Here is a 26,621-nt window from a genome sequence, read left to right as displayed (position 1 = left end):
CAGGGACATGGAGAGAAAAATTGGTCCGGTATGTTCCGTTCCAAGCCGCGCTGCGCCGTACAGAACTGGCGATAGATTTTCGAGCTAAAGGATAGCTGATGACCACAAACCGTGGTTAGCTGAAAACTAACGATTTGCCAGTAAAGGAGCTTCTGGTTAGCTTCTGGATTAGCTTCTGGCTAGTTTCAGGCTAGGTTCTTGGGAGTTTCTGGCTAGCTTCTTGTAGGATTACAGATTTGAGGTAAATAATACTTTTTTATAAATATACATTGGTGAGGCGGGTTGCAGAAGAGTGTTTTGAAGATGAGTTGATGGAAAATAAAAATAAAATGTATGTGAAAAAAGTTGTAAATATATATATACAGGACACAAGACGAGGACAAAAGACGTCCGAACTGCTATGCCACCTTAATCGAAATCACGGATTGCCTCTTACCCGCTCGTCCCCTTTGCCATAGTTTCTACATCTCAATTGTCAGTAGAAACCATATTTGTTTAAGTTAGTCAGCCATATCAGCTATGTTTTTTTAAAGGCAGTAAATGAGGCTGAATGAACTGTTTCCCTGCCAGACAATGCTCCGCTGATAGCTAGCTGTAGCAGTGGTAAGATGTTGGAACTGCAATTGGGAGTGTTGTATCATATCTGGTGTCCACATACTTTTGGTAATGTGTCTATGGAGCATGCTGAACTGGAATCTGTAGTTCGGTTCTCTAAAGCCAGTACAAACTCCAGCTAACTTTAGCCTCAACTGTGTTCAGTTACTGCAACAGTGTAGTGTCAAAAATCCAACTTTAAATGATATTTAAATCCGGTTACTTGTTTCATCACTTGTAACCCCCCCTACTCCCAAGACACATGCAGATCGTTAGGCTACAGACATTACCAGTATATTCACAAACAGTGGTTAGTTCACAATCTTCATTTGAATCTTTCCAGAACAAAATTACATTTTTAGATTGGTTTGAAATTATGGCTTTTATAATAACTAAATGACTACAATTCAGTACATTCGTGCAACAAATGTAAATGATATGCACATTAGAGAATGGGCAGTGGGATGTACAGTTAAAGCTAATATTTGAACATTTTCTAAAAGTAACACATTGTTAGGCTTGTGAAAGTCTACAAAGATATTTACTAAATTTTATTTCCAAAACCATTAGACCCGTTTAACTTTAAAGCAGTTCCATTTGGCCCAGTTCCATTTTAGTTCCTAGCCCCATTTCTCTTTGGAGTTCACAGATCTGAAAAGACTAGGGGAAGAAGCTAGGGATTGAAATGGGGAAGGACCTTACTATCACGCTCACACCAGGGGTGTATTCATTACAGAAACTGTTTACAGTTTAAGAACCAAATGGAAGCAAACAGATCAAAACGAGTGTCTATTGGACAAATTCAGGTAGGTCCAGCACCGTTTCGTTCTGTTTAAGAAATGCTTTGCAACAGAATCGTTGGAATGAATACACCCCAGCACTGCCTTAAACACTGCCCCGCCCCAACTTCAAAACACTGAGCTTTATTGCAAATTTTTCTTAACTCTTGCCATTTGCCACATACTTGTGCTTTTCTACTACAAAGTGAACTAAACAGAAAATATATTCATATTTTTCAGCACATCTTACCTATTAACAGTATTACTTTGACAAACTAAAATGTAAAGAAGTTCTCTTGGTTATTGATATATATATATATATATAATCTTTGTGATGCATATATAAAATGTGCTAAATGTATCATTTGTTACTAAAGAACCTCTAAGTAAAAACACTTGCTCCTGTTCAGGATTATATAACATTACAGAACATTCAGATAGAAATGTATGGTGTAGAACAGATACTCAATATCCTAACTGACAGACGAGTGTAAGTTCTATTTGTTTTATTTCTCTTCCCTTCTGTAGTACCGACGGTGGGTCTACACGGGGCGTCTGTCCGTCAGCAGGCGGCGACTCTCCTCGTTGGTGGGGAATATGATCTCCCTCAGCCGGCCCATACGACCCCCGATCTCAACATGGACACTGGCATCCTCCACCAGGGACCTCGTCACAGGTCTGTAGACCTTATAGCGCCTAGGGGAGAAAGGGAGGGGAGGGAGGGAAAGAAGGACAGAGAAATGGCAGAGAGGGAGGAGAGAGATCATGAGTAAGGGAAGCTTGGTGATAGACGTGAGTGTGTGGAACACTGTGGCTTGACTTACTTGTAGACTATGAAGGCGATGAAGGCAAAGATGGCTACCAGGATAGCACTGGAGGAGAGGACAACCTCTGCAGCACGAGGAGCTTTAGACACTACAAAAGGGAGGGTGGTAAGAAAAAAAAGGAGAAATGGACAGTGATAGAGAGTTGGATCGAGGAGAGGAAGGGAAATAAGTAGAAAGGAGTGCAAAGAGATGTAGGTATGAGACCAGGAGAGAAGGAAAGTACTTTCGTATCAGGTGCAAACTTAGCACAAGCACTATTAAACAAAACCTAGACAGACTCCTTTGGGTCGAAATGCCCCAAAGGAGACTGTTTTACCTATTTTATCATGGAGAGAGAAATCCTGACAAAGGAGGATGATATAGCCAACCCCATAAGGAGGAGGAGCTCTACCACACTCTCATACAGGAAATTCAGCCAAACCACTTGAGGTCAGTACAGGGAGTATGTGCCCTCTGGCGTATATACAGTGGGGAGAACAAGTATTTGATAACCTGCAAAATCGTCAGTGTTTCCTACTTACAAAGCATGTAGAGGTCTGTAGTTTTTATCATAGGTACACTTCAACTGTGAGAGAGGGAATCTAAAACAAGAATCGAGAAAATGACTATGATTTTTAAGTAATTAAGTTGCATGACATAAGTATTTGATATATCAGAAAAGCAGAACTTTATATTCGGTACAGAAACCTTTGTTTGCAATTACAGAGTTTAAACATTTCCTGCAGTCCTTGACCAGGTTTGCACACACTGCAGCAGGGATTTTGGCCCACTCCTCCATACAGACCTTCTCCAGATCCTTCACGTTTCGGGGCTGTCGCTGGGCAATATGGACTTTCAGCTCCCTCCAAAGATGTTCTATTGGGTTCAGGACTGGAGACTGTCTAGGCCACTCCAGGACCTTGAGATGCTTCTTACAGAACCACTCCTTAGTAGCCCTGGCTGTGTGTTTCGGGTCGTTGTCATGCTGGAAGACCTAGCCACGACCCATCTTCAATGCTCTTACTGAGGGAAGGAGGTTGTTGGCCAAGATCTCGCGATACATGGCCCCATCCATCCTCCCCTCAATACGGTGCAGTCGTCCTGTCCCCTTTGCAGAAAAGCATCCCCAAAGAATGATGTTTCCACCTCCATGCTTCACGGTTGGGATTGTGTTCTTGGGGATGTACTCATCCTTCTTCCTCCAAACACGGCGAGTGGAGTTTAGACCAAAAAGCTCTATTTTTGTCTCATCAGACCACATGACCTTCTCACATTCCTCCTCTGGATCATCCAGATAGTCATTGGCAAACTTCAGACGGGCCTGGACATGCGCTGGCTTGAGCAGGGGGACCTTGCGTGCGCTGCAGGATTTTAATCCATGGCGACGTAGTGTGTTAAAGGTTTTCTTTGAGATTGTGGTCCAAGCTCTCTTCAGGTCATTGACCAGGTCCTGCCGTGTAGTTCTGGGCTGATCCCTCACCTTCCTCATGATCATTAATGCCCCACGAGGTGATATATTGCATGGAGCCCCAGACCGAGGGTGACTGACCGTCATCTTGAACTTCTTCCATTTTTGAATAATTGCGCCAACAGTTGTTGCCTTCTCACCAAGCTGCTTGCCTATTGTCCTGTAGCCCATCCCAGCCTTGTGCAGGTCTACAATTTTATCCCTGATGTCCTTACACAGCTCTCTGGTCTTGGCCATTGTGGAGAGGTTGGAGTCTGTTTTATTGATTGAGTGTGTGGACAGGTGTCTTTTATACCGGTAACGAGTTCAAACAGGTGCATTTAATACAGGTAATGAGTGGAGAACAGGAGGGCTTCTTAAAGAAAAACTAACAGGTCTGTGAGAGACGGAATTCTTACTGGTTGGTCGGTGATCAAATACTTATGTCATGCAATAAAATGCAAATTAATTACTTAAAAATCATACAATGTGATTTTCTGGATTTTTGTTTTAGGTTCCATCTCTCACAGTTGAAGTGTACGTATGATAAAAATTACAGACCTCTACAGGCTTTGAGAGTAGGAAACACTGCCGATTTTGCAGGTTATCAAATATTTGTTCTCCCCCACTGTATGTTCTCAGTAAGGAAGCAAGAGCAACGTTTTTGTTCAGAGGAATAACAGTCAAAGGAAAATATGTTGTGTTCAAAGAGAATCATTTGTTCAGTTTGAAGTCACGCATGGCTGACCAGAACTCCATTCAAGTCAACATTAAAGAACTACCTGAATCAGCAGATGATAGTGTTATGACTGAGTTTCTGGCTAAAGCTGGATGTAAGGTGATGTGGAGAGTGATGAGGCGCATGATAAGATACAAGGGTCAATTTACAAACTGCTCCAATGGAGATGGTTTTGTATATGTTGAAGCAGCACCCATCATTCCTATAACACAGTCTGTAAGGATGGGCCCTCACTAAATATTTTATGATGAACAAGGTCCTGTGTGTAGACAGGACTGGCTGACACAATCCCACACTAGAGGGGGTCAGGAGATTGTAGAGTACAGTCCTACTACACTGGACAACTTAATGACACAATCCCACACTAGAGGGGGTCAGGAGATGGTAGAGTACAGTCCTACTACACTGGACAACTTAATGACACAATCCCACACTAGAGGGGGTCAGGAGATGGTAGAGTACAGTCCTACTACACTGGACAACTTAATGACACAATCCCACACTAGAGGGGGTCAGGAGATGGTACAGTACAGTCCTACTACACTGGACAACTTAATGACACAATCCCACACTAGAGGGGGTCAGGAGATGGTAGAGTACAGTCCTACTACACTGGATAACTTAATGACACAATCCCACACTAGAGGGGGTCAGGAGATGGTAGAGTACAGTCCTACTACACTGGACAACATAAGGTGCATAGAGGAAACTTTTTCACACTATGTGCAGGAGAACAATCCTGTCCCCATGAGTAGGGCAGACATATCACATATCTCAGCTGAAATGACTGAACGTGAGACTGAGGTTGAAGACGGTAATTCTTCAGCTCCCAACAATAAAGACGGAGTGAATGAAACATTGGAGTTGGTACCTGGTGAGCTAGAGTCTGCAACAGTGACCTCTCATTCCAAGAAAAAGAATAAGAGGAAAAATGCTCAAAATGAAGCTGGGAAGGCCTCCCGGGTGGCGCAGTGGTTAAGGGTGCTGTACCAGCTGTGCCATCTGAGACTCTGGGTTCGCGCCCAGGCTCTGTCGTAACCGGCCGCGACCGGGAGGTCCGTGGGGTGACGCACAATTGGCCTAGCGTCGTCCGGGTCGACTCCTGTGGCGGGCCGGGCGCAGTGCGCGCTAACCAAGGTTGCCAGGTGCCCCGCGTTTCCTCCGACACATTGTTGCGGCTGGCTTCCGGGTTGGATACGTGCTGTGTTAAGAAGCAGTGCGGCTTGGTTGGGTTGTGTATCGGAGGACGCATGACTTTCAACCTTCGTCTCTCCCGAGCCCGTATGGGAGTTGTAGTGATGAGACAAGATACTAAAACAATTGGATACCATGAAATTGGGGAGAAAAGGGGGTAAAATTTAAAATTAAGCTGGGAAAGTGGCTACTGAGACCAGTGAATATCATAACCCAATAGAAAACCTGTAGGTTAATAGGGGACCCCGAAGGTGGTGCAATTCTCTGGGGAAAACAAAAGTAGGCAGCCAAACATCGATGCTGGCCTTCATTCAAACAAACCGGAATCAACATACACCAAAGCGGCCCGGGGTACCAAGCTCCCCATCAGAGTCTGGAGTTAGGTCGCCCGCAGAAAAAAATATGGAGGATGTAATTCTGGGAGAAGTGGAGAAAAGTCCCCCTAATTAGCCGTCCCCCTAATTAGCCAACTTTAAACATCAACTATCTGAGCAGCAAACCGATCGCTGCAGCTGTACATAGTCCATCTGTAAATAGCCCTCTCAATTTACCTACCTCATCCCCATACTGTTTTTATTTTATTTACTTGTCTGCTCTTTTGCACACAAGTATCTCTACTTGCACATCATCATCTGCTCATTTATCACTCCAGTGTTAATCTGCTATATTGTAATTACTCGCTCCTATGGCCTATTTATTACCTACCTCCTCATGCCTTTTGCACACACTGTATATAGACTTTCTTTTCTCTACTGTGTCATTGACTTGTTTGTGTTATTGGCTTGTTTATTGTTTACTCCATGTGTAACTGTTGTTGTCTGTGTCACACTGCTTTGCTTTATCATGGCCAGGTCGCAGTTGAAAATGAGAACTTGTTCTCAACTAGCCTACCTGGATAAATAAAGGTGTTCTCAACTAGCCTACCTGGATAAATAAAGGTGTTCTCAACTAGCCTACCTGGATAAATAAAGGTGTTCTCAACTAGCCTACCTGGATAAATAAAGGTGTTCTCAACTAGCCTACCTGGATAAATAAAGGTGTTCTCAACTAGCCTACCTGGATAAATAAAGGTGTTCTCAACTAGCCTACCTGGATAAATAAAGGTGTTCTCAACTAGCCTACCTGGATAAATAAAGGTGTTCTCAACTAGCCTACCTGGATAAATAAAGGTGTTCTCAACTAGCCTACCTGGTTAAATAAAGGTGTTCTCAACTAGCCTACCTGGATAAATAAAGGTGTTCTCAACTAGCCTACCTGGATAAATAAAGGTGTTCTCAACTAGCCTACCTGGATAAATAAAGGTGTTCTCAACTAGTCTACCTGGATAAATAAAGGTGTTCTCAACTAGCCTACCTGGATAAATAAAGGTGTTCTCAACTAGCCTACCTGGATAAATAAAGGTGTTCTCAACTAGCCTACCTGGATAAATAAAGGTGTTCTCAACTAGCCTACCTGGATAAATAAAGGTGTTCTCAACTAGCCTACCTGGATAAATAAAGGTGTTCTCAACTAGCCTACCTGGATAAATAAAGGTGTTCTCAACTAGCCTACCTGGATAAATAAAGGTGTTCTCAACTAGCCTACCTGGATAAATAAAGGTGTTCTCAACTAGCCTACCTGGATAAATAAAGGTGTTCTCAACTAGCCTACCTGGATAAATAAAGGTGTTCTCAACTAGCCTACCTGGATAAATAAAGGTGTTCTCAACTAGCCTACCTGGATAAATAAAGGTGTTCTCAACTAGTCTACCTGGTTAAATAAAGGTGTTCTCAACTAGCCTACCTGGATAAATAAAGGTGTTCTCAACTAGCCTACCTGGATAAATAAAGGTGTTCTCAACTAGCCTACCTGGATAAATAAAGGTGTTCTCAACTAGCCTACCTGGATAAATAAAGGTGTTCTCAACTAGCCTACCTGGATAAATAAAGGTGAAATAAAAAATAAATAAAAACATTTCTAAGAGTGAACAGGTAGAACATTTATTGAACGACTAATCTAGATTGTTTCTGTTTCTCTGAGACATGGCTGAAAACATCTTCTATTTCTGCCTTTAATGTTCCTGGATATTCCATATTCAGGAGGGACAGGGGAGAGGGCAGAGAGGGTGGATTGCTTATGTACATGAAAGATAACTTTAAGACTCCCGGGTGGCGCAGTGGTCTAAGGCACTGCATCGCCAGAGATTCTGGGTTCGAGCCCAGGCTCTGTCGCAGCCAACCGCGACCGAGAGGTCCATGGGGCATCGCACAACTGGCCCAGCGTCGTCCGGGTTAGGGAGGGTTTGGGCGGCAGGAATATCCTTGTCTCATCGCGCACTAGCGACTCCTGTGGCGGGCCGGGCAGGTCACTAGGTGTACGGTGTTTCCTCCGACACATTGGGGCGGCTGGCTTCCGGGTTGGATGTGCGTTGTGTCAAGAGGCAGTGCGGCTAGGTTGGGTTGTGTTTCGGAGGAAGCATGGCTCTCGACCTTCGCCTCTCCCGAGTCCGTACAGGAGTTGAGCAATGAGACAAGACTGTAACTACTACCAATTGGATACCACGAAATTGGGGAGAAAAAAAGGGGTAAAAAATAAATGAATAAATAATAATTTAAAAAAGAAAACATTAAATGCAATCGTATCATATGGAAACATGCCAATGACATTGAATGTATGGAGCTGAATGTCATCCTCTCCCCTCATATACAGTGTGGCAAAAAGTATTTAGTCAGCCACCAATTGTGCAAGTTCTCCCACTTAAAAAGATGAGAGGCCTGTAATTTTCCTCATAGGTACACTTCAACCATGACAGACAAAATGAGAAGGAAAAAAATCCAGAAAATCACATTGTAGGATTTTTAATGCATTTATTTGCAAATTATGGTGGAAAATAAGTATTTGGTCAATAACAAAAGTTTCTCAATATTTTGTTATATACCCTTTGTTGGCAATGACAGAGGTCAAATGTTTTCTGTAAGTCTTCACAAGGTTTTCACACACTGTTGCTGGTATTTTGGCCCATTCCTCCATGCAGATCTCCTCTAGAGCAGTGATGTTTTGGGGCTGTTGCTGGGCAACACGGACTTTCAACTCCCTCCAAAGATTTTCTATGGGGTTGAGATCTGGAGACTGGCTAGGCCACTACAGGACCTTGAAATGCTTCTTACGAAGCCACTCCTTCGTTGCCCGGGCGGTGTGTTTGGGATCATTATCATGTTGAAAGACCCAGCCATGTTTCATCTTCAATGCCCTTGCTGATGGAAGGAGGTTTTCACTCAAAATCTCACGATACATGGCCCCATTCATTCTTTCCTTTACACGGATCAGTCGTCCTGGTCCCTTTGCATAAAAACAGCCCCAAAGCATGATGTTTCCACCCCCATGCTTCACCGTAGGCATGGTGTTCTTTGGATGCAACTCAGCATTCTTTGTCCTCCAAAGTTTTTACCAAAAAGTGATATTTTGGTTTCATCTGACCATATGACATTCTCCCAATCTTCTTCTGGATCATCCAAATGCTCTCTAGCAAACTTCAGACGGGCCTGGACATGTACTGGCTTAAGCAGGGGGACACGTCTGGCACTGCAGGATTTGAGTCCCTGGCGGCGTAGTGTGTTACTGATGGTATGTTTTGTTACTTTGGTCTCAGCTCTCTGCAGGTCATTCACTAGGTCCCCCCGTGTGGTTCTGGGATTTTTGCTCACTGTTCTTGTGATCATTTTGACCCCACGGGGTGAGATCTTGCATGGAGTCCCAGATCGAGGGAGATTATCAGTGGTCTTGTATGTCTTCCATTTCCTAATAATTGCTCCCACAGTTGATTTCTTCAAACCAAGCTGCTTGCCTATTGCAGATTCAGTCTTCCCAGCCTGGTGCAGGTCTACAATTTTGTTTCTGGTGTCCTTTGACAGCTCTTTGGTCTTGGCCATAGTGGAGTGTGTGAGTGAGTTTGGAGTGTGACTGTTTGAGCTTGTGGACAGGTGTCTTTTATACTGATAACAAGTTCAAACAGGTGCCATTAATACAGGTAACGAGTGGAGGACAGAGGAGCCTCTTAAAGAAGTTACAGGTCTGTGAGAGCCAGAAATCGTGCCTGCTTGTAGATGACCAAATACTTATTTTCCACCATAATTTGCAAATAAATTCATTAAAAATCCTACAATGCGATTTTTTTTCTCATTTTGTCTGTCATGGTTGAAGTGTACCTATGATGAAAATTACAGGCCTCTCTCATTTTTTTTAAGTGGGAGAACTTGCACAATTGGTGGCTGACTAAATACTTTTTTGCCCCACTGTATATATATATATATATATCTCACTATTATTGGATCATATCGCCACCAACATCTGATATCTTGTTTAATGACCATCTAAATGCAATGCTTAAAGAATGAGATCATAAGAAGGAGATCATCTTCATGGGAAATTTCAATATAAACTGCGAAAACAAAACTTGCAGGAAGAAACTCAGAAATCACAGATTATTTCAACCCTTCTCAATCAAATAATACAAGGTCCAACCAGAGTGACACAGTCATCCCAGACTCAAATGTATCTGGTGTTTACTAACAGAACTGATCGAATAACTAAGTCCAGTAACTTACTAACTGGCATATCTGACCACAATGTTACATTGGTGGTTAGAAAGCTCACTATAAAAAGAGATTTAAGAACCGTATTGCACTGCACTGAGGCTAGGTAACACTGTCACCACCGATAAATCCACGATAATCGATCATTTCAATAAGCATTTCTCTACGTCTGGCCTTGCCTTCCTCCTGGCTACCCCTACCAACACCCCGCACCCCCCGCAGCTACTTGCCCAAGCCTTCCCAGCTTCTCCTTCACCCAAATCCAGATCGCAGATGCTCTGAAAGAGCTGCAAAACCTGGACCCGTACAAATCAGTTGGGCGAGACAATCTGGACCCTCTCTTTTTAAAATTATCCGCCGCCATTGTTGCAACCCCTATTACCAGTCTGTTCAACCTCTCTTTCGTATCGTCAGATCACTAAAGATTGGAAAGCTGCCCTCTTCAAAGGGGGTGACACTCTAGACCCAAACTGTTACAGACCTATATCCATCCTGCCCTGCCTTTCTAAAGTCTTTGAAAGCCAAGATAACAAACAGACCACTGACCATTTCGAATCCCACCGTACCATCTCCGCTGTGCAATCCGGTTTCCGAGCTGGTCACGGGTGCACCTCAGCCACGCTCAAGGTACTAAACGATATCATAACCGCCATCGATAAAAGACAGTACTGTGCAGCCGTCTTCATCGACCTGGCCAAGGCTTTCGACTCTGTTAATCATTCTTATCGGCAGACTCAACAGCCTTTGTTTCTTAAATGACTGCCTCGCCTGGTTCACCAACTACTACTCAGGCAGAGTTCAGTGTGTCAAATCGGAGGGCCGGTTATTCGGACCTCTGGCAGGCTCTATGGGGGTACCACAGGGTTCAATTCTCGGGCCGACTCTTTTCTCTGTATATATCAACGATGCCGCCCTTCTTTGGACACTGTGTTAACTAACCTCCAAACGAGCTTCAATGCCATACAACACTCCAACGCTCATCTATCACTACAGTGTTAATTTGCTAAACTGTAATTACTTCGCCACTATGGCCTATTTATTGCCTTCTCACGCCATTTGCACACACTGTATATAGACTATTTTTTCCCCCCTATTGTGTTATTGACTGTACGCTTGTTTGTTACATGTGTAACTCTGTGTTGTTTGTGTCGCACTGCTTTGCTTTATCTTGGCCAGGTCGCAGTTGTAAATGAGAACTTGTTCTCAACTAGCTTACCTGGTTAAATAAAAGGTGAAATAAGAAATACATTTGAAAAATATTAACGTGCAACAGTAAGATAAAAAAATCCAGAAAAGTGAGCAGAGTAACTACGATGCAGCTATAAATCAAATTGACTGGTCTGATCTGTTAAGCAATGAATGCCCAGAGTTTGGATACAGAACATTTCTGTCAGCTATTGACAAAGTGGATAACTCTTTTACTAGGAAATCCAAGAAGCCAAGAAGGAAAACCTCTCTACCATGGCTCAATGAGGACCTCTGGAGGCAGATGAGAGAATGGGATTGTTCCTTGAAAAAAGCATAGACGTCTGGTAAGAATGATGACACGTACATTTGCATCACTGAGAAATAAGGTGGTTAGGAATATAAAAAATGCAAAAGCAGAGTTCTTTCTTAGAGTGATCAATGAAGCAAAAGGTAATGGCAAAGTGATTTGGGAAAATCTCAACAAACTAACAGGGAGAGGGGCTGCAAAGTTCAAAAATCATCCTGAATTAAAGGTTAATGGGATTCTAATTCAAGACTCCAATTTCATATCCACCATCTTCAACAATTGTTTTTGTTAACTGTCAGGGAACTGGCTCAAAGATTCTCAACCAAGACCACAGTTCTCACTCCCATAGAAGATAATAAACCAATATTCAGAATTCCTGAAATCTCAGCATCAGCAGTGGACAGTATTATTAGCTTCTTGAGCTCTAGAACAAAATATGTATTTGGTCTAGACACTGTATTACTAAAGGGAACAAATATTCTCTGATTGCCCCTATTGTACATCTAGTTAATCTGTCTATCAAATGTGGGTTCTTCCCCAACGCTTGGAAGTCTGCTGCAGTGATACCTGTGTCATGACGTTGCTCTGTTGGTGAGGTTTATGACCTCCACAAATACCTTTCCTCTCTGCAGATTGGACTCTTGGAAAGCCCTTTGTTAACATAGAGAGAGTCTGGTAACATCAAACGGTTGGGGAATGGAACCATATTTCGGTAATCCAACCAGTTGACAATATATGTTGGTACTTAAAGAATATGATGTCAGATCAGTTGTAGTCTGAGACATTATTACTGATGATAGGATGACAAGTCTACACACACTAGTTATCAGATTCACCTGGAATTGTTGTGCAATTTAAATGTTTAAATATGAAACTCTTTGTGAAAAGATTAAATGTAATTTTAGCTTCTAAATGAAATAATTGTTTTCATAAGTGAACTATGCTCACTCAGTGGCCCCGCCCAAGTGAACAGACATTGGTTGTGAACTATGAAACACGCCCTTCTCTCCACCACTACAAAAGCCCATTGGCGAAAGTCAGCCTTGTGTTCCCGATGACGTCAGGACCGCTGACCATACGCTTAAAAGGGCTGATTTCAACTACAGAACTAAGCCAACCTCAGCCTGAGCTCTGGTTGCGAATGGTTGACCGACTACATCCTTACAAAATTAACATTGTATTCCCGGTGACGTGAGGACTGATGTCTATATGTTTAGAAGGAATAAAGTCAACGTGGAGGTGACGATCGACACGCCGGAAGGATGAATTTCGACTATACCAGCCAGAATATAGCATGAGCTTATAGTATGGCAGCTTGGTATGAATTTTGAACTCTTATTCACTAAAGAAGTGATACATCCTAGACGTCGAGTAAACAGCAGCAGCTGTAAACGTGGGCTAGGAAAGGACGGACAATCTCTTGAGAAAGACAGGGTACTACAACGTATACATTCTACCACACGACGATGGTACTACAACGTATCCGTTCTACCACAACATATTCTTCAAAGGACAAAAGAGATCTCTGCTGGGCAACCCAGCCTTCCATCTACAACCAATCTATCGAAGCGCAGCTCAGAGTAAATATTTATTGTATTTTCCTTTTACAAATGGGTGGTTATTTGGAATGCATAAGATTCTGTATTTATGATAGCATAGCTTCATAAGACCCAATCCTTTTGTTACTCAGTCTTCCCGTGCTTTCATTCAAACCCAACTCCCTTTCTTTGCGTAACCAGCCATCATATCGGTTCCGTCCACTGGGGACGTTTTCTTGTATGACATAATTTGTAATCAATGTATCATCCATCCTGTGTATATGTAATTCTGTGATTATTTAGGTATTTAGTAATGAAAAATAAACCAAGTTTTGTATTGCTGATTCAACTTGTTAGCCAGGGTTTGTGAAGATAATCAAGAATTTTACGACGTTCAGATGAGACTGAATAAGGTGACGATTAATAATCGACTGCTATTGATATAAAAGATTACCAGGTCCTTAAGAGTTTATTCGGAAGACAACACGTCTATAAACATTCTTCCGTGGTGCCCCGACTTCCTAGTTAATTACATTTACATGATTAGTTTAATCAGGTAATATTAATTACAGAGAAATTATTTTATAAAATAGCATGTCATATCACTTAATCTGGCATAGCAAAGACAAGACACCTGTTTTAAAATCTGGTGACCCAACACTGGTGGAAAATTACCGACCTATAAGCATGCTTCCAGTGCTATTAAAAGTAGCTGAAAGATGGATGGCTGATCATCTGACTGATCACCTCATTCAGGGCAACTCCCATACATCAAATGCAATTTGGATTCAGAACTAACGCTTCTACCGAAACAGCCAATTGCTATTTTCTGGAGTGAATAAAATCTAAACTGGACATAGGTGGTGATGTCAGTCTTTTTGGATCTTAAAAAGGCCTTTGATACTGTGAATCATGAGGTCCTCCTATCCAAACTATCCTTCCTTAATGTGTCCACTGAAGTCATTAGTTGGATATATTCCTATCTGGCAAACAGAAGTCAAAGGGTTTGTCTGGGGGACACTCAAGTCGGACTCTCTTTACTATAACACTGGGGCCCCAGAAGGGTCAATATTAGCCCTCCTTCTGTTTACCATCTATATAAATGATCTCCCACTTGTTTGCCTACAAGTTAACATGCAGGTGTTCGCCTTAGCAATCTCACTAGGATAAAGACCTCCTCCATTCCTGTCATTATTGAAAGAGATCGTGATACCGCACATCTCAAAATAGGGCTACTTAATGTTAGATCCCTTACTTCAAAGGCAATTATAGTCAATGAACTAATCACTGATCATAATCTTGATGTGAGTGGCCTGACTGAAACATGGCTTAAGCCTGATGAATTTACTGTGTTAAATGAGGCCTCACCTCCTGGCTACAATAGTGACCATATCCCCCGTGCATCCAGCAAAAACGGAGGTGTTGCTAACATTTACGATAGCAAATTTACAAAAAAAAAAAATGAAGTTTTCGTCTTTTGAGCTTCTAGTCAAGAAATCTATGCAGCCTACTCAATCACTTTATTTAGCTACTGTTTACAGGCCTCCTGGGCCATATACAGCGTTCCTCATTGAGTTCCCTGAATTCCTATCGTGACTTTAATATTCACATGGAAACGTCCACAGACCCACTCCAAAATGCCTTCGGAGCCATCATCGACTCAGTGGGTTTTGTCCAACATGTTTCTGGACCTACTCACTGTCACAGTCATACTCTGGACCTAGTTTTGTCCCATGGAATAAATGTTGTGGATCTTAATGTTTTTCCGCATAATCCTGGACTATCGGACCACCCTTTTACTTGCAATTCTGTTTGCAATTGCAACAAATAATCTGCTCAGACCCCAACCAAGGAACATCAAAAGTCGTGCTATAAATTCACAGACAACACAAAGATTCCTTGATGTCCTTTCAGACTCCCTCTGTCTACCCAAGGACGTCAGAGGACAAAAATCATTTAACCACCTAACTGAGGAACTCAATTTAACCTTGCGCAATACCCTAGATGCAGTTGCACCCCTAAAAACTAAAAACATTTCTCATAAGAAACTAGCTCCCTGGTATACAGAAAATACCCAAGCTCTGAAGCAAGCTTCCAGAAAATTGGAAAGGAAATGGCGCCACACCAAACTGGAAGCCTTCCGACTAGCTTGGAAAGACAGTACCGTGCAGTATTGAAGAGCCCTTACTGCTGCTCGATCATCCTATTTTTCCATCTTAATTGAGGAAAATAAGGAACCATCCGAAATTCCTTTTTGATACTGTCGCAAAGCTAACTAAAAAGCAGCATTCCCCAAGAGAGGATGGCTTTCACTTCAGCAGTAATAAATTAATGAACTTCTTTGAGGAAAAGATCATGATTACGAAATTACGGACTTCTCGTTAAATCTGCGTATTCCTTCAAAGCTCAGTTGTCCTGAGTCTGCACAACTCTGCCAGGACCTAGGATCAAGAGAGACACTTAAGTGTTTTAGTACTATATCTCTTGACACAATGATGAAAATAATCATGGCCTCTAAACCTTGAAGCTGCATACTGGACCCTATTCCAACTAAACTACTGAAAGAGCTGCTTCCTGTGCTTGGCCCTCCTATGTTGAACATAATAAACGTCTCACATCCACCAGATGTGTACCAAACTCACTAAAAGTGGCAGTAATAAAGCCTCTCTTGAAAAAGCCAAACCTTGACCCAGAAAATATAAAAAACTATTGGCCTATATTGAATCTTCCATTCCTTTCAAAAATTTTAGAAAAGGCTGTTGCGCAGCAACTCACTGCATTCCTGAAGACAAACAATGTATACGAAATGCTTCAGTCTGGTTTTAGACCCCATCATAGCACTGAGACTGCACTTGTGAAGGTGGTAAATGACCTTTTAATGGCATCAGACCGAGGCTCTGCATCTGTCCTCGTGCTCCTAGACCTTAGTGCTGCTTTTGATACCATCGATCACCACATTATTTTGGAGAGATTGGAAACCCAAATTGGTCTACAAGGACAAATTCTGGCCTGGTTTAGATCTTATCTGTCGGAAAGATATCAGTTTGTCTCTGTGAATGGTTTGTCCTCTGACAAATCAACTTTACATTTCGGTGTTCCTCAAGGTTCCGTTTTAGGACCACTATCGTTTTCACTATATACTTTACCTCTTGTGAATGTCATTTGAAAACATAATGTTTACTTCCACTGCTATGCAGATGACACACAGCTGTACATTTCAATGAAACATGGTGAAGCCCCAAAATTTCCCTCGCTAGAAGCCTGTGTTTCAGACATAAGGAAGTAGTTGGCTGCAAACTTTCTACTTTTAAACTCGGACATAACAGAGATGCTTGTTCTAGGTCCCAAGAAATAAAGAGATCTTCTGTTGAATCTGACAATTAATCTTAATGGTTGTACAGTCGTCTCAAATAAAACTGTGAAGGACCTCGACGTTACTCTGGACCCTGATCTCTCTTTTGACGAACGTATCAAGACTGTCTCAAGGACAGCTTTTTTCCCATCTACGTAACATTGCAAAAATCCGAAAATTCTGTCCAAAAATGATGCAGAAAAATTAATCCATGCTTTTGTTACTTCTAGGTTAGACTACTGCAATGCTCTACTTTCCGGCTACCCGGATAAAGCACTAAATAAACTTCAGTTAGTGCTAAATACTAGAACCAAACAATTGGATCATATTACTCCAGTGCTAGCCTCCCTACACTGGCTTCCTGTCAAGGCAAGGGCTGATTTCAAGGTTTTACTGCTAACCTAAAAAGCATTACATGGGCTTATATACCTATCTCTCTGATTTGGTCCTGCCGTACATACCTACACGTATGCTACGGTCACAAGATGCAGGCCTCCTAATTGTCCCTAGAATTTCTAAGCAAACAGCTGGAGGCACGGCTTTCTCCTATAGAGCTCAATTTTTATGGAATGGTCTGCCTACCCATGTGAGAGACGGAAACTCGGTCTCAACCTAAGTCTTTACTGAAGACTCATCTCTTCAGTGGGTCATATGATTGAGTGTAGTCTGGACCAGGAGTGTGAAGGTGAATGGAAAGGCTCTGGAGCAAGGAACCGCCCTTGCTGTCTCTACCTGGCCGGTTCCCCTCTTTCCACTGGAATTCTCTGCCTCTAACCCTATTACAGGGGCTGAGTCACTGGCTTACTGGTGCTCTTTCATGCCGTCCCTAGGAGAGGTGCGTCAATTGAGTGGGTTAATTAAGTCACTGATGTGATGTTTCAGTCTGGGTTGTGCTGTGGCGGAGATCTTTGTGGGCTATACTAGGCCTTGTCTCAGGATGGTAAGTTGGTGGTTGAAGATATCCCTCTAGTGGTGTGGGGGCTGTGCTTTGGCAAACTGGGTGGGGTTATATCCTTCCTGTTTGGCCCTGTCCGGGGGTATCATCGGATAGGGCCCACAGTGTCTCCTGACCCCTCCTGTGTCAGCCTCCAGTATTTATGCTGCAGTAGTTTATGTGTCGGGGGGCTAGGGTCAGTTTGTTATATCTGGAGTACTTCTCCTGTCTTATCCGGTGTCCTGTGTGAATTTAAGCATGCTCTCTCTAATTCTCTCTTTCTTTCTCTCTCTCTAGGAGGACCTGAGCCCTAGGACCATGCCTCAGGACTACCTGGCATGATGACTCCTTGCTGTCCCCAGTCCACCTGGCCGTGCTGCTGCTCCAGTTTCAACTGTTCTGCCTGTGATTATTATTATTTGACCATGCTGGTCATTTATGAACATTTGAACATCTTGGCCATGTTCTGTTATAATCTCTACCCGGCACCGCCAGAAGAGGACTGGCCACCCCACATAGCCTGGTTCCTCTCTAGGTTTCTTCCTAGGTTTTGGCCTTTCTAGGGAGTGTCCTAGCCACCGTGCTTCTACACCTGCATTGCTTGCTGTTTGGGGTTTTAGGCTGGGTTTCTGTACAGAACTTTGAGATATCAGCTGATGTACGAAGGGCTATATAAATACATTTGATTTGATTTTGATTAGCTGTATGCAGACGATACAGTTCTGTATGTACACTCAAAACAATTGACAACTGGTTGTTAAGAAGTTAACTTTAGCTATGGTACATGTTTCTACATGGATGACTAATTCTTGCCTGCATTTAAATATCAAGACTGTTTGTATGTACTTCTCTAAGAAAACCATAGATTTTTCCCAATGAGCTGTTAATGGGGAGAATCTGAAAGTTGTGTCTAACTTCAGGTATCTTGGTGTCATTTTGGACTCCAACTTGACATTTAAGAAACATGTGAAGAAGGTGGTTAACACGGTCAAGTTTGGATTATCCAACTTTAGGTTTATAAGACCTTTCCTTCCTCTGGAGAATGCCAAAATATCTTCTCACATCTGAGATATTGCCTCACATGCTGGTCACAAGCAGGAGCTACTAGTCTGAAACCAATTGAATCACTCTACAAACAAACACTTACGATTTTTTATAACAAACCAAACAGTTACCACCATTGTCATTTACAAACATAATTTATTTAGTCTGGATAGCTTTAAGCAGCACTTACATGCAAGCCTTGTCTTTAAGATGCTCCATGGTCTTGCCCCTCCACCCCTATGCCGGCATATCCTGCTCAAGGAAAGCACCTCCAGGATAACAAGGGTATTAACTAGAGGGAATTGTGTTGTCCCTTTTCCACACAGTAACATCTCTGTTAGAGCTACAATATGGACTTGAGAAGCTGCACTGATTATTGTACTTTTAAATTTGAATTGAAAACATGGCTAAAATGTATCCAAACCTGTACGCATGAGTTATCTGTGCTACCGCATATGTGAGATGACAGTTGATAATAATGTTGTTGTTGTCGTTAGAATTATATATTATTGGATGTAATATATTTGTATTTTGTATTGTTTTAGTGAGTATTTGTATTGTGGCTGTATAATTGTCCTTTTGGCTAACCCCAGCACATTTACATGGATGTTGCATTATTGTAATATTGATGTTGATTACTGTGCATTGTCCCCTATAAATGTATTTATTTATTTAAACCTCCAACTACGACTTGGACTTATCCACATGTTCACAACATTGCAGCAGACATTGTACAGTCTGGCATCAGAATGCTGTATCAGATGTTTGCATTAGCAATGTGTAATTGTATTCCACTCACCTCCACTCACCTGCCCAGGCACTTGACCAGGAAGCTGATGTCAGTGTTGGTCACCTTGGTAGCAGACACGTCCACGATTCGATTGGCTGGCTGGCTGTTGATTAGGTGCTCTGTGATAGGGTAAAGCCCAAGTGATGTCATTTTCGAGTGTGCATGAACTCATCAGCCAAATCTGTAATGTACAAGCTTTATATATTTGTATAGACTGATAAGTGATTAACTGAGGGGCTAACTAACTGACTGACTATCTAACTTCACTGATTGTCATCAGTTTGACATCCCATTGTCATGCACCCACCGATGATGGTGATGTTGGTCTGGAAAGTTCCGTAGAGGTAGCGGAAGCAGTCGGTGGCCGTCAGGTGTCTGTGAGGGAGCTGGTCCATAGGGGTGGGGACAGCTGGCATCAGCGAGGTCGGGTTGAACCCCTGGGTCAAATCAGCCACAGTCAAGGGGAGGGGCTCTGTCGTCTGGAAGCCTGTTGTCCTGGGAACAGGTGTGTTGGGGCCCTTGGAGGTGGGTCTGGCAGTGGTGACTGGCACTGGAAACGAGACAGTCGAATTTGGACAGTTTATGTCAACTGAATAGAATTAAACTCACAAGAGAAAACATTTCCTCATACACTCTGGCAGACACTTCTATTCAATACACATTGTAGAGTTAACTCTTACCATAACCATGGGTTGTTTCCATTTTGCTAGTGATGGAGTGAGTGCCAGTGGGAGGTGTAGGAGCCGCTGAAGGAGAGAAAAAGAGATAAGATACAACACTCCAAAGATGGACATGAGGCTGCTGCTCAATCAGTCCAAAATAAACATGCACCATCCCCCAACAGTGCATACCTTATTCCAGGCATGTGTGGTAGTAGTACGGTGCAGGTGAAGCTCATTATTGTGTGTACTATGTACATACCTTATTCTAGATTTGTGTGCCTGTAGTATCCTCTGAAGTGAGGTGTGTGACTCGAGTGTGTACCTGTAGTTTGTGGCGAAGTAACACTCATCGGTGTTGGCGGGGGGCACGGGATCTTGATCGCCACCTCCACCATCAGCTTCACGTTAACTTCGCCGACCGCGCTGTAGGCATGCGTGGCCACGTTGCTATGGGTGACCAGCTGGTTGCCTTCCTTGAAGTCCCAGATGTAGTCGACGGCATCGGCAGTCTTCAGGTAGTTACTGGGGTCGTGAACAGACACACTGAACACCACGTCCTCGCCACACACAAACACGCTCGCCGACAGGTTGGATGCTGCCTTCTGGGAAATATTCACCGCCACTGGGATCTTGTCTGTGAAGGGGTAAGGGTTCATGAGAAACGCTCAGACATGATGCATCCGTTCAGCTATACATTCTCTTCTGTCCCTCTGAGGAAGGACCATCTCATGTGTAAGAGACAGGCTATGGTTGCTTCCAAAATGGCACCCTTTTCGCTACGTACACTTTTAGGGGGGAAAAAAGGAGCTACACTACATGTATGTGGACACCTGCTCATCGAACATCTCATTCCAAAATCATGGGCCTTAATAGTTGGTCCCTCCTTTGCTGCTATAACAGCCTCCACTCTTCTGGGAAGGCTTTCCACTAGATGTTGGAACATTGCTGCAGGGACTTTCTTCCATCCAGCCACAAGAGCATTAGTGAGGTTGGGTACTGATGTTCGACAATTAGGCCTGGCTCGCAGTCAGCGGTCTAATTCATCCTAAAGGTGTTCGATGGGGTTGAGATCAGGGCTCTGTGCAGGCCAGTCAAGTTCTTCCACACTAATCTCAACAAACCATTTCTGTATGGACCTCGCTTTGTGCATTGTCATCATTGTCATGCTGAAACAGGAAAGGGATTTCCCCACACTGTTGCCACAAATTTGGAAGAACAGAATTGCCTAGAAAGTAATTGTATGCTGTAGAAGCATTAAGATTTCCCTTCATTGGAAGTAAGGGGCCTAGCCCGAACCATGAAAAACATCCCCAAACCATTATTCCTCCTCCACCAAACTTTACAGTTGGCACTTTGCATTGGAGCAGGTAGCGTTCTCCTGGCATCCACCAAACCCAGATTTGTTTGTTGGACTGCCATATGGTGAAGCATGATTCATCACTCAAGAGAACATGTTTCCACTGCTAGGGCTGTGGTGGTCACAAAATGTTGTCAGCTGGTGATTGTCAAGCAAATAACTGTCGCTATCACTGTAATTTACCGTTAATTAACATGAACACATTTAGCATCTCCACTCATAGCTTGCAAGTCACTAATGCAGAACTTTGGAACATCTACATTAAAAAGTCTAATAAAAGGACATTTTCTCCAAATGATTTGAGGGAGTGTACACATTCTGTGTTGAGCGGTTAATTTAGAGTTATTAATGTAACTTTAGGTGTTCTACAAACGTTGGGCTATATATTTAGATTTTTAATACATTGTAAGCCTGCACGATGATTTGAAAAAAGTTGCTTAAAAGGCATGAGCTCTGCTTTGTTTTTTTGTACACACTGCATCAGTCACTCATTCACAACTTGACAAGGATTTGATAATGCCTCGAATTTCATGGCGTTATCACCTTTGTGTGGACGTAATGCACCCTAAGAAAATCCTTGCCTTTTGCAGCCAGTTGACATTGTGCCCTTCTCCCTGAGTGCTGAGCGCTCCGAATCACCTCCCACTCATATGGCTCTCCATCACATGATCGGGTCTTTCTCACAGGCTACAAGTGAAGACAGACACATCGGGGATACAACTGTGCGCTTCCTAATCCAATTCCGAGGTGCAAATGGAAGATATTGGAAGAACTGTCAGCATTTACTTTTTTTCAGCCAACAAGATGAGTAGGCCTAATGAAAAGCAATAAGCACTAGCCTATGTCAATCTACTATTCCCCCATAGTACAAAAGTCAACCTATTCTCCTCTGTGTGAGAAATAAATATTCCAAACATAGTCTTGGACAGTTGAGGGATGCAATAGATCCAAAATTAATACAAATACTAGCTTCAAAATCATTTTTATGCAATGTGGCTGATGCAACAGATCAGAACGTTTAGTTTAAAATGTTGATTAACTATTAGGCTATTCTTCACATTATAAGCGCAGCAATGCGCACATGGTAGTAGGCTATAAGGGCAGATGTACCATTAGCAGAAAACACCATTATCAAAGGTGACCACAAATGCAATTATGCATGTAATGCTTTCATTATAAAGGTGCATTTTTATGGTGAAAATTTTCTTCCCCAAACTTGAAACTCACGCGCTGCTTATGCATGCCAGTTAGGCTCTACACCCCTTGTAAAGAGGATTCATGTGCTTCATTTTAAGAAGTTATTTGGGCACTTTAGTTGTGATACAAACCTTATCAAAACATGTAGGCTTATGGGCTAGGCTACATGAGGTGTGCCACTATGATTCGAAAAAGTTGCCCAAAAAAAGGCATTGTTTCTTAAGCTGGGCATTGTTCACAAGTGATAATATTTAATTCCCAAGTGATAGGCTAATATTGTCACCCATCAGATTATTCTTGATTTAATCTAGTCTTTACATATATTAAATTATATATGTGTGAAATATATTTTGATTTACAATGGACCATTATCATGCACCTGTCTCGAAGCAGGGGCAGCAGGAAAAAATACATGTCATCTATACACTTAAATAGCAAATGGAGGACGCTTTTCATATGGTTCATTTTTATGCCAGCCAGGTAGGCTATACTCCGGTTGTAAATATAAGCAATGTGCTTAATATTAGGAAAGTTGAGAAATAAATATAGTTGGTCTAGCCTATAGAAAGCTGATGGGATCCTCCTATTTTTAGTCGAGGCCATCACTCATGCTCAACATGAGCTCATGGGCTCTCAGGAAGTGTTTGATTCGATTTTTGATTCGATTTGCTTTGATATCAGGGTAATTAGAGGGACAATAGAGGGCTGAGTACCAGGCAGTTATTAAGTTTGTTACTAACGACTAGCAGAGGCATCAGAGCTTGGAGAAGTCTAATTAATTACCATGACTAAACAGTCACTTGGAATTTGACTGCCTTCATGACACGTGACCGCCGGTGTGGTGGTAAAACGGTCACTGCAACAGCCCTATCCACTGCTGCAAAGTCCAATGGCGGCAGGCTTTACACCACTCCAGCCGACACTTGGTATTGCGCATGGTGATCTTAGGTTTGTGTGCGGCTTCTCGGCCATGGAAACCCATTTCATGAGACAAAACAGTTATTGTGCTGATGTTGCTTGCAGACGCAGTTTGGAACTCGAAATGAGTGTTGCTACCGAGGTGAGACGTTTTTTCAGCTTCAGCACTCGGCGGTCCCGTTCTGTGAGCTTGTGTGGCCTACCACTTTGCAGCTGAGCCGTTGTTGCTCCGGGGCAGCTCTTCAGTATGAGTCCTTCAGTATGGGCCATTCTACTGCCAATTTTTGTCTATGAAGATTGCATGGTTGTATGCTCAATGTTATATACCTGTCAGCAACGGTTGTGGCTGAAATAGCTGAAACCACTAATTGAAAGGGGTGTCCACATACTTTTGAGAATGTAGTGGCCTCCCGAGTGGCTCAGTTGTCTACATTGCAGTGCTAGCTGTGCGACTAGAGAACCTGGTTCGAGTCCAGGCTCGGCCGCGACCCGGGAGACCCATGGGACAGCACACAATTGGCTCAGCGTCGTCCGGGTCAGGGGAGGGTTTGGTTGGCAGGGATGTTCCTGTCCAATCGCGTACTAGCGACTCCTGTGGTAGCCAGGGCGCAATGCTGACACAGTCGCCAGGTGTACGGTGCTTCCTCCCACACATTGGTGCGGCTGGCTTCCAGTTTAAGCGGGAGTTGTATCAAGAAGCAGTGTGGCTTGGCTTGGCTGGGTTGTGTTTCGGAGGACACACAGCTCTCGTCCTTCGCCTCTCCCGAGTCTGTACGGGAGTTACAGCGATGGGACAGGACAGTAACTACCAATTGGACATCATGAAATTGGGGAGAAAAAGGGGAAAAATAATACATTTTTAAAAAGAATGTAGCGTATAAAGAACTTAAAAAGGTTATTTGGCTGTCCCCATAGGAGAACCCTTTGAAGAACCCTAGGTAGAAAGAACCCTTTTGGTTTCCGTATAGAACCCTTCTCACAGAAGGATCCTACCTAGAACCGAAAAGGGTTTTAATTAGAAACAAAAAGGGTTCTCCTATGGGGACAACCGAAGAATCTCTGAAACCCTTTTTTCTAAGAGTGTAGTGCACTACATAGTAGATTACAGCCATAGGGGTCTGGTCAAAATTAGTGCACTATATAGGGAATATGGTGCCTTTTGGGACACACCGTCGGCCTTTGTTCCAATCAACAAAATTCTTGACTGTCAATTTTTTTTTTAATAAGTGAAAGCTCCACCTGACTAAGGGCTTGGTGTCCTATAAGATGTACAAGGGGAAGAAACGATAGTAGATGGGAGGAAGAAAGGATGTGGATTGAGACCCGTCCCATTGATGCTTTGGGAGTAGACATGAAGTGTATACAGGGGACTCACCTGTGACGAAGAAGACGGTCTTGTCTGTGGCCAGGGGGCTGTACTTCCTGCGCTCACGTTTCCTGTACACCATGACTTCTATCAGCTCCAGCCCCTGAGTGATGTCACTGGTGTTCACTGTCAGGGTGGAAGAGGAGCCATCGCACGTCTCAGAGTACTGACCTGAGAGAGGGATGGAGGGAGTGAGGGAGAGAGAGAGAGAGAGAGAGAGATGGAGGGAGGGAGGTGGAGAGGGAGGGCAGAGAGAGTTACAGCAATAGCAGATCTCCATCTCTCTCAGCACCTGCCACCTCACCTTTCCCCACCTTTAAAGCTGCAATATGAAACTTTTTTAGAAGTGTGAGTTACAGACCTGTCATTCTTATTGAAAGCAAGTCTAAGAAGCAGATTTGTTCAACGTGCACTATTTATATGCTTTGTTTTTGCGTCTTTTACTTTTGGTTTTGTACACCAGCTTCAAACAGCTGAAAATACTATATTTTGGTTATGGAAAATATATTTCACCTTGGTTTAGATGGTATAATGATTCTCCACACTGTTGTTTTGTCACATTAATTGAAATAATTAATTTGTCACATTAATTGAAAGGGGGATACCTAGTTTAACCCAACCCCTCTGAATCAGAGAGGTACAGGGGGCTGCCTTAATCGACATTCACGTTTTCGGCGCCCAGGGAACAGTGGGTTAACTGCCTTGCATGAGGGGCAGAACGACATATTTTTGCCTTGTCAGCTCGGGATTCGATCCAGCAATATTTCGGTTACTGGCCCAATGCTCTAACCTAGGCAAACTATTCGAATTTTAGCAACCAGGAAATGGCAGAGCGATTTCTGCATAGTGCATCTTTGATAGAGCACATATAATTGAAGACATTGTGCGTGCATGTGTGTGTTACTTTATGACTGTGTGCATGAGTATGTCCGTGACTGATTGTATTTGAGTGAGACTTACCCATGGAGTGCCATACGTAGACGTAGCCCTTGTGTCTCCAGTCGTTGCTCTGAGGGAAGGGTTTCCCATCTGGGAAGACGTTACATCTCTTCAGGTCAGTACACTTTCCAAAGCCGTAGTCATCCAGCCAGGAGGTCCAGTTAAACACATAGCCATGCTTCAGCTGACCGTTAGCTGACCAGGAGAGGGGAGAGTTAGTCAATACAGAAGTTATCAGATATTGTCCTTTTTGTGGCACGCAAATGTGTGTGCGTGCACGTAGAGTGGTTTGTGGGAAGCACCTGAGGCCTCCAGCTCCACACCATCCGGACACTGCTCATCCCACACCAGCTCCCCATTGGCATCCTCCTTCTGACAAGGTGGGTACTCTAGCTTGGCCGTAAATGACACCATAGAGCCAATGATCGCAGGACTGTCACTGGTCAGGCGAACTTTGATGGGCTGACCTGGATAGGTGTGTGAAAATAGTGGATAGCTAAATGTTTTAAAGGAGGAACGTTATAAACTTTCCCTGCGTAATTTGACAAGGTCAGTGGTGGTGCTCACCTTTCCTCCGCGTTAGTTCCTTGGGACTGAAGGGTGGGTAAAGATAGTCATCCCATGGGTTACTGTCTGGCTTCCAACCAGGGATCGGTGGAAACTTCATCGATACTGAATGCTTATGAGGGAACATGTCTCGGTAAGCTGAGAGAGAGAGAGTAAATGTTTGTTTTGAAATGTATAGACTAAAATGGTACTTTTAAAAACGTATATTGGAAAATGCTGCCTAATGTGAGCGCTCTAATGTAAGCTTATTGTATGAATTCGTTGAAACCAGCCTATTTCCCTTACCAAATATAAACGGTCATATTCTAGACACAGACTACAATAGATAATTG

The 26,621-nt window shown here is 43.1% G+C and overlaps 1 protein-coding gene across 1 annotated transcript; it reads right to left on the bottom strand.

Annotated features, from left to right (window-relative positions):
• Positions 1-534: 534 nt before the first annotated feature.
• Positions 535-26,389, bottom strand: LOC109908517 (protein QNR-71-like). The gene is made up of 10 exons (XM_031794972.1): positions 26,290-26,389; positions 26,025-26,189; positions 25,744-25,917; positions 24,793-24,954; positions 20,268-20,579; positions 19,964-20,029; positions 19,591-19,833; positions 19,302-19,402; positions 2,198-2,430; positions 535-2,069 (listed from the first exon to the last, which is right to left on the bottom strand). The coding sequence occupies exons 1-10, from the start codon at positions 26,387-26,389 to the stop codon at positions 1,916-1,918; spliced, it is 1,710 nt and encodes a 569-aa protein (XP_031650832.1). The 3' UTR covers positions 535-1,915.
• Between the last annotated feature and the right edge of the window lie 232 nt (positions 26,390-26,621).

The sequence above is a fragment of the Oncorhynchus kisutch genome, linkage group LG17 (genome assembly GCF_002021735.2).
Source record: "Oncorhynchus kisutch isolate 150728-3 linkage group LG17, Okis_V2, whole genome shotgun sequence".
Taxonomy (NCBI): Eukaryota; Metazoa; Chordata; class Actinopteri; order Salmoniformes; family Salmonidae; genus Oncorhynchus; species Oncorhynchus kisutch.
The sequence above is the reverse complement of the archived record's forward strand: the minus strand, read 5'-3'. Positions and strand labels throughout refer to the sequence as shown.

Bases quoted from the DNA above. Each gene is read 5' to 3' on its own strand.
- LOC109908517 (XM_031794972.1), bottom strand. From the start codon at position 26,389: ATGAAGTTTCCACCGATCCCTGGTTGGAAGCCAGACAGTAACCCATGG. The intron at 25,918-26,024 runs GTGCTTCCCACA...TCTCCTGGTCAG, and splicing joins TGTGGAGCTGGAGGCCTCAG to CTAACGGTCAGCTGAAGCAT. The intron at 2,070-2,197 runs GTAAGTCAAGCC...TTTCTCCCCTAG, and splicing joins ATCGCCTTCATAGTCTACAA to GCGCTATAAGGTCTACAGAC.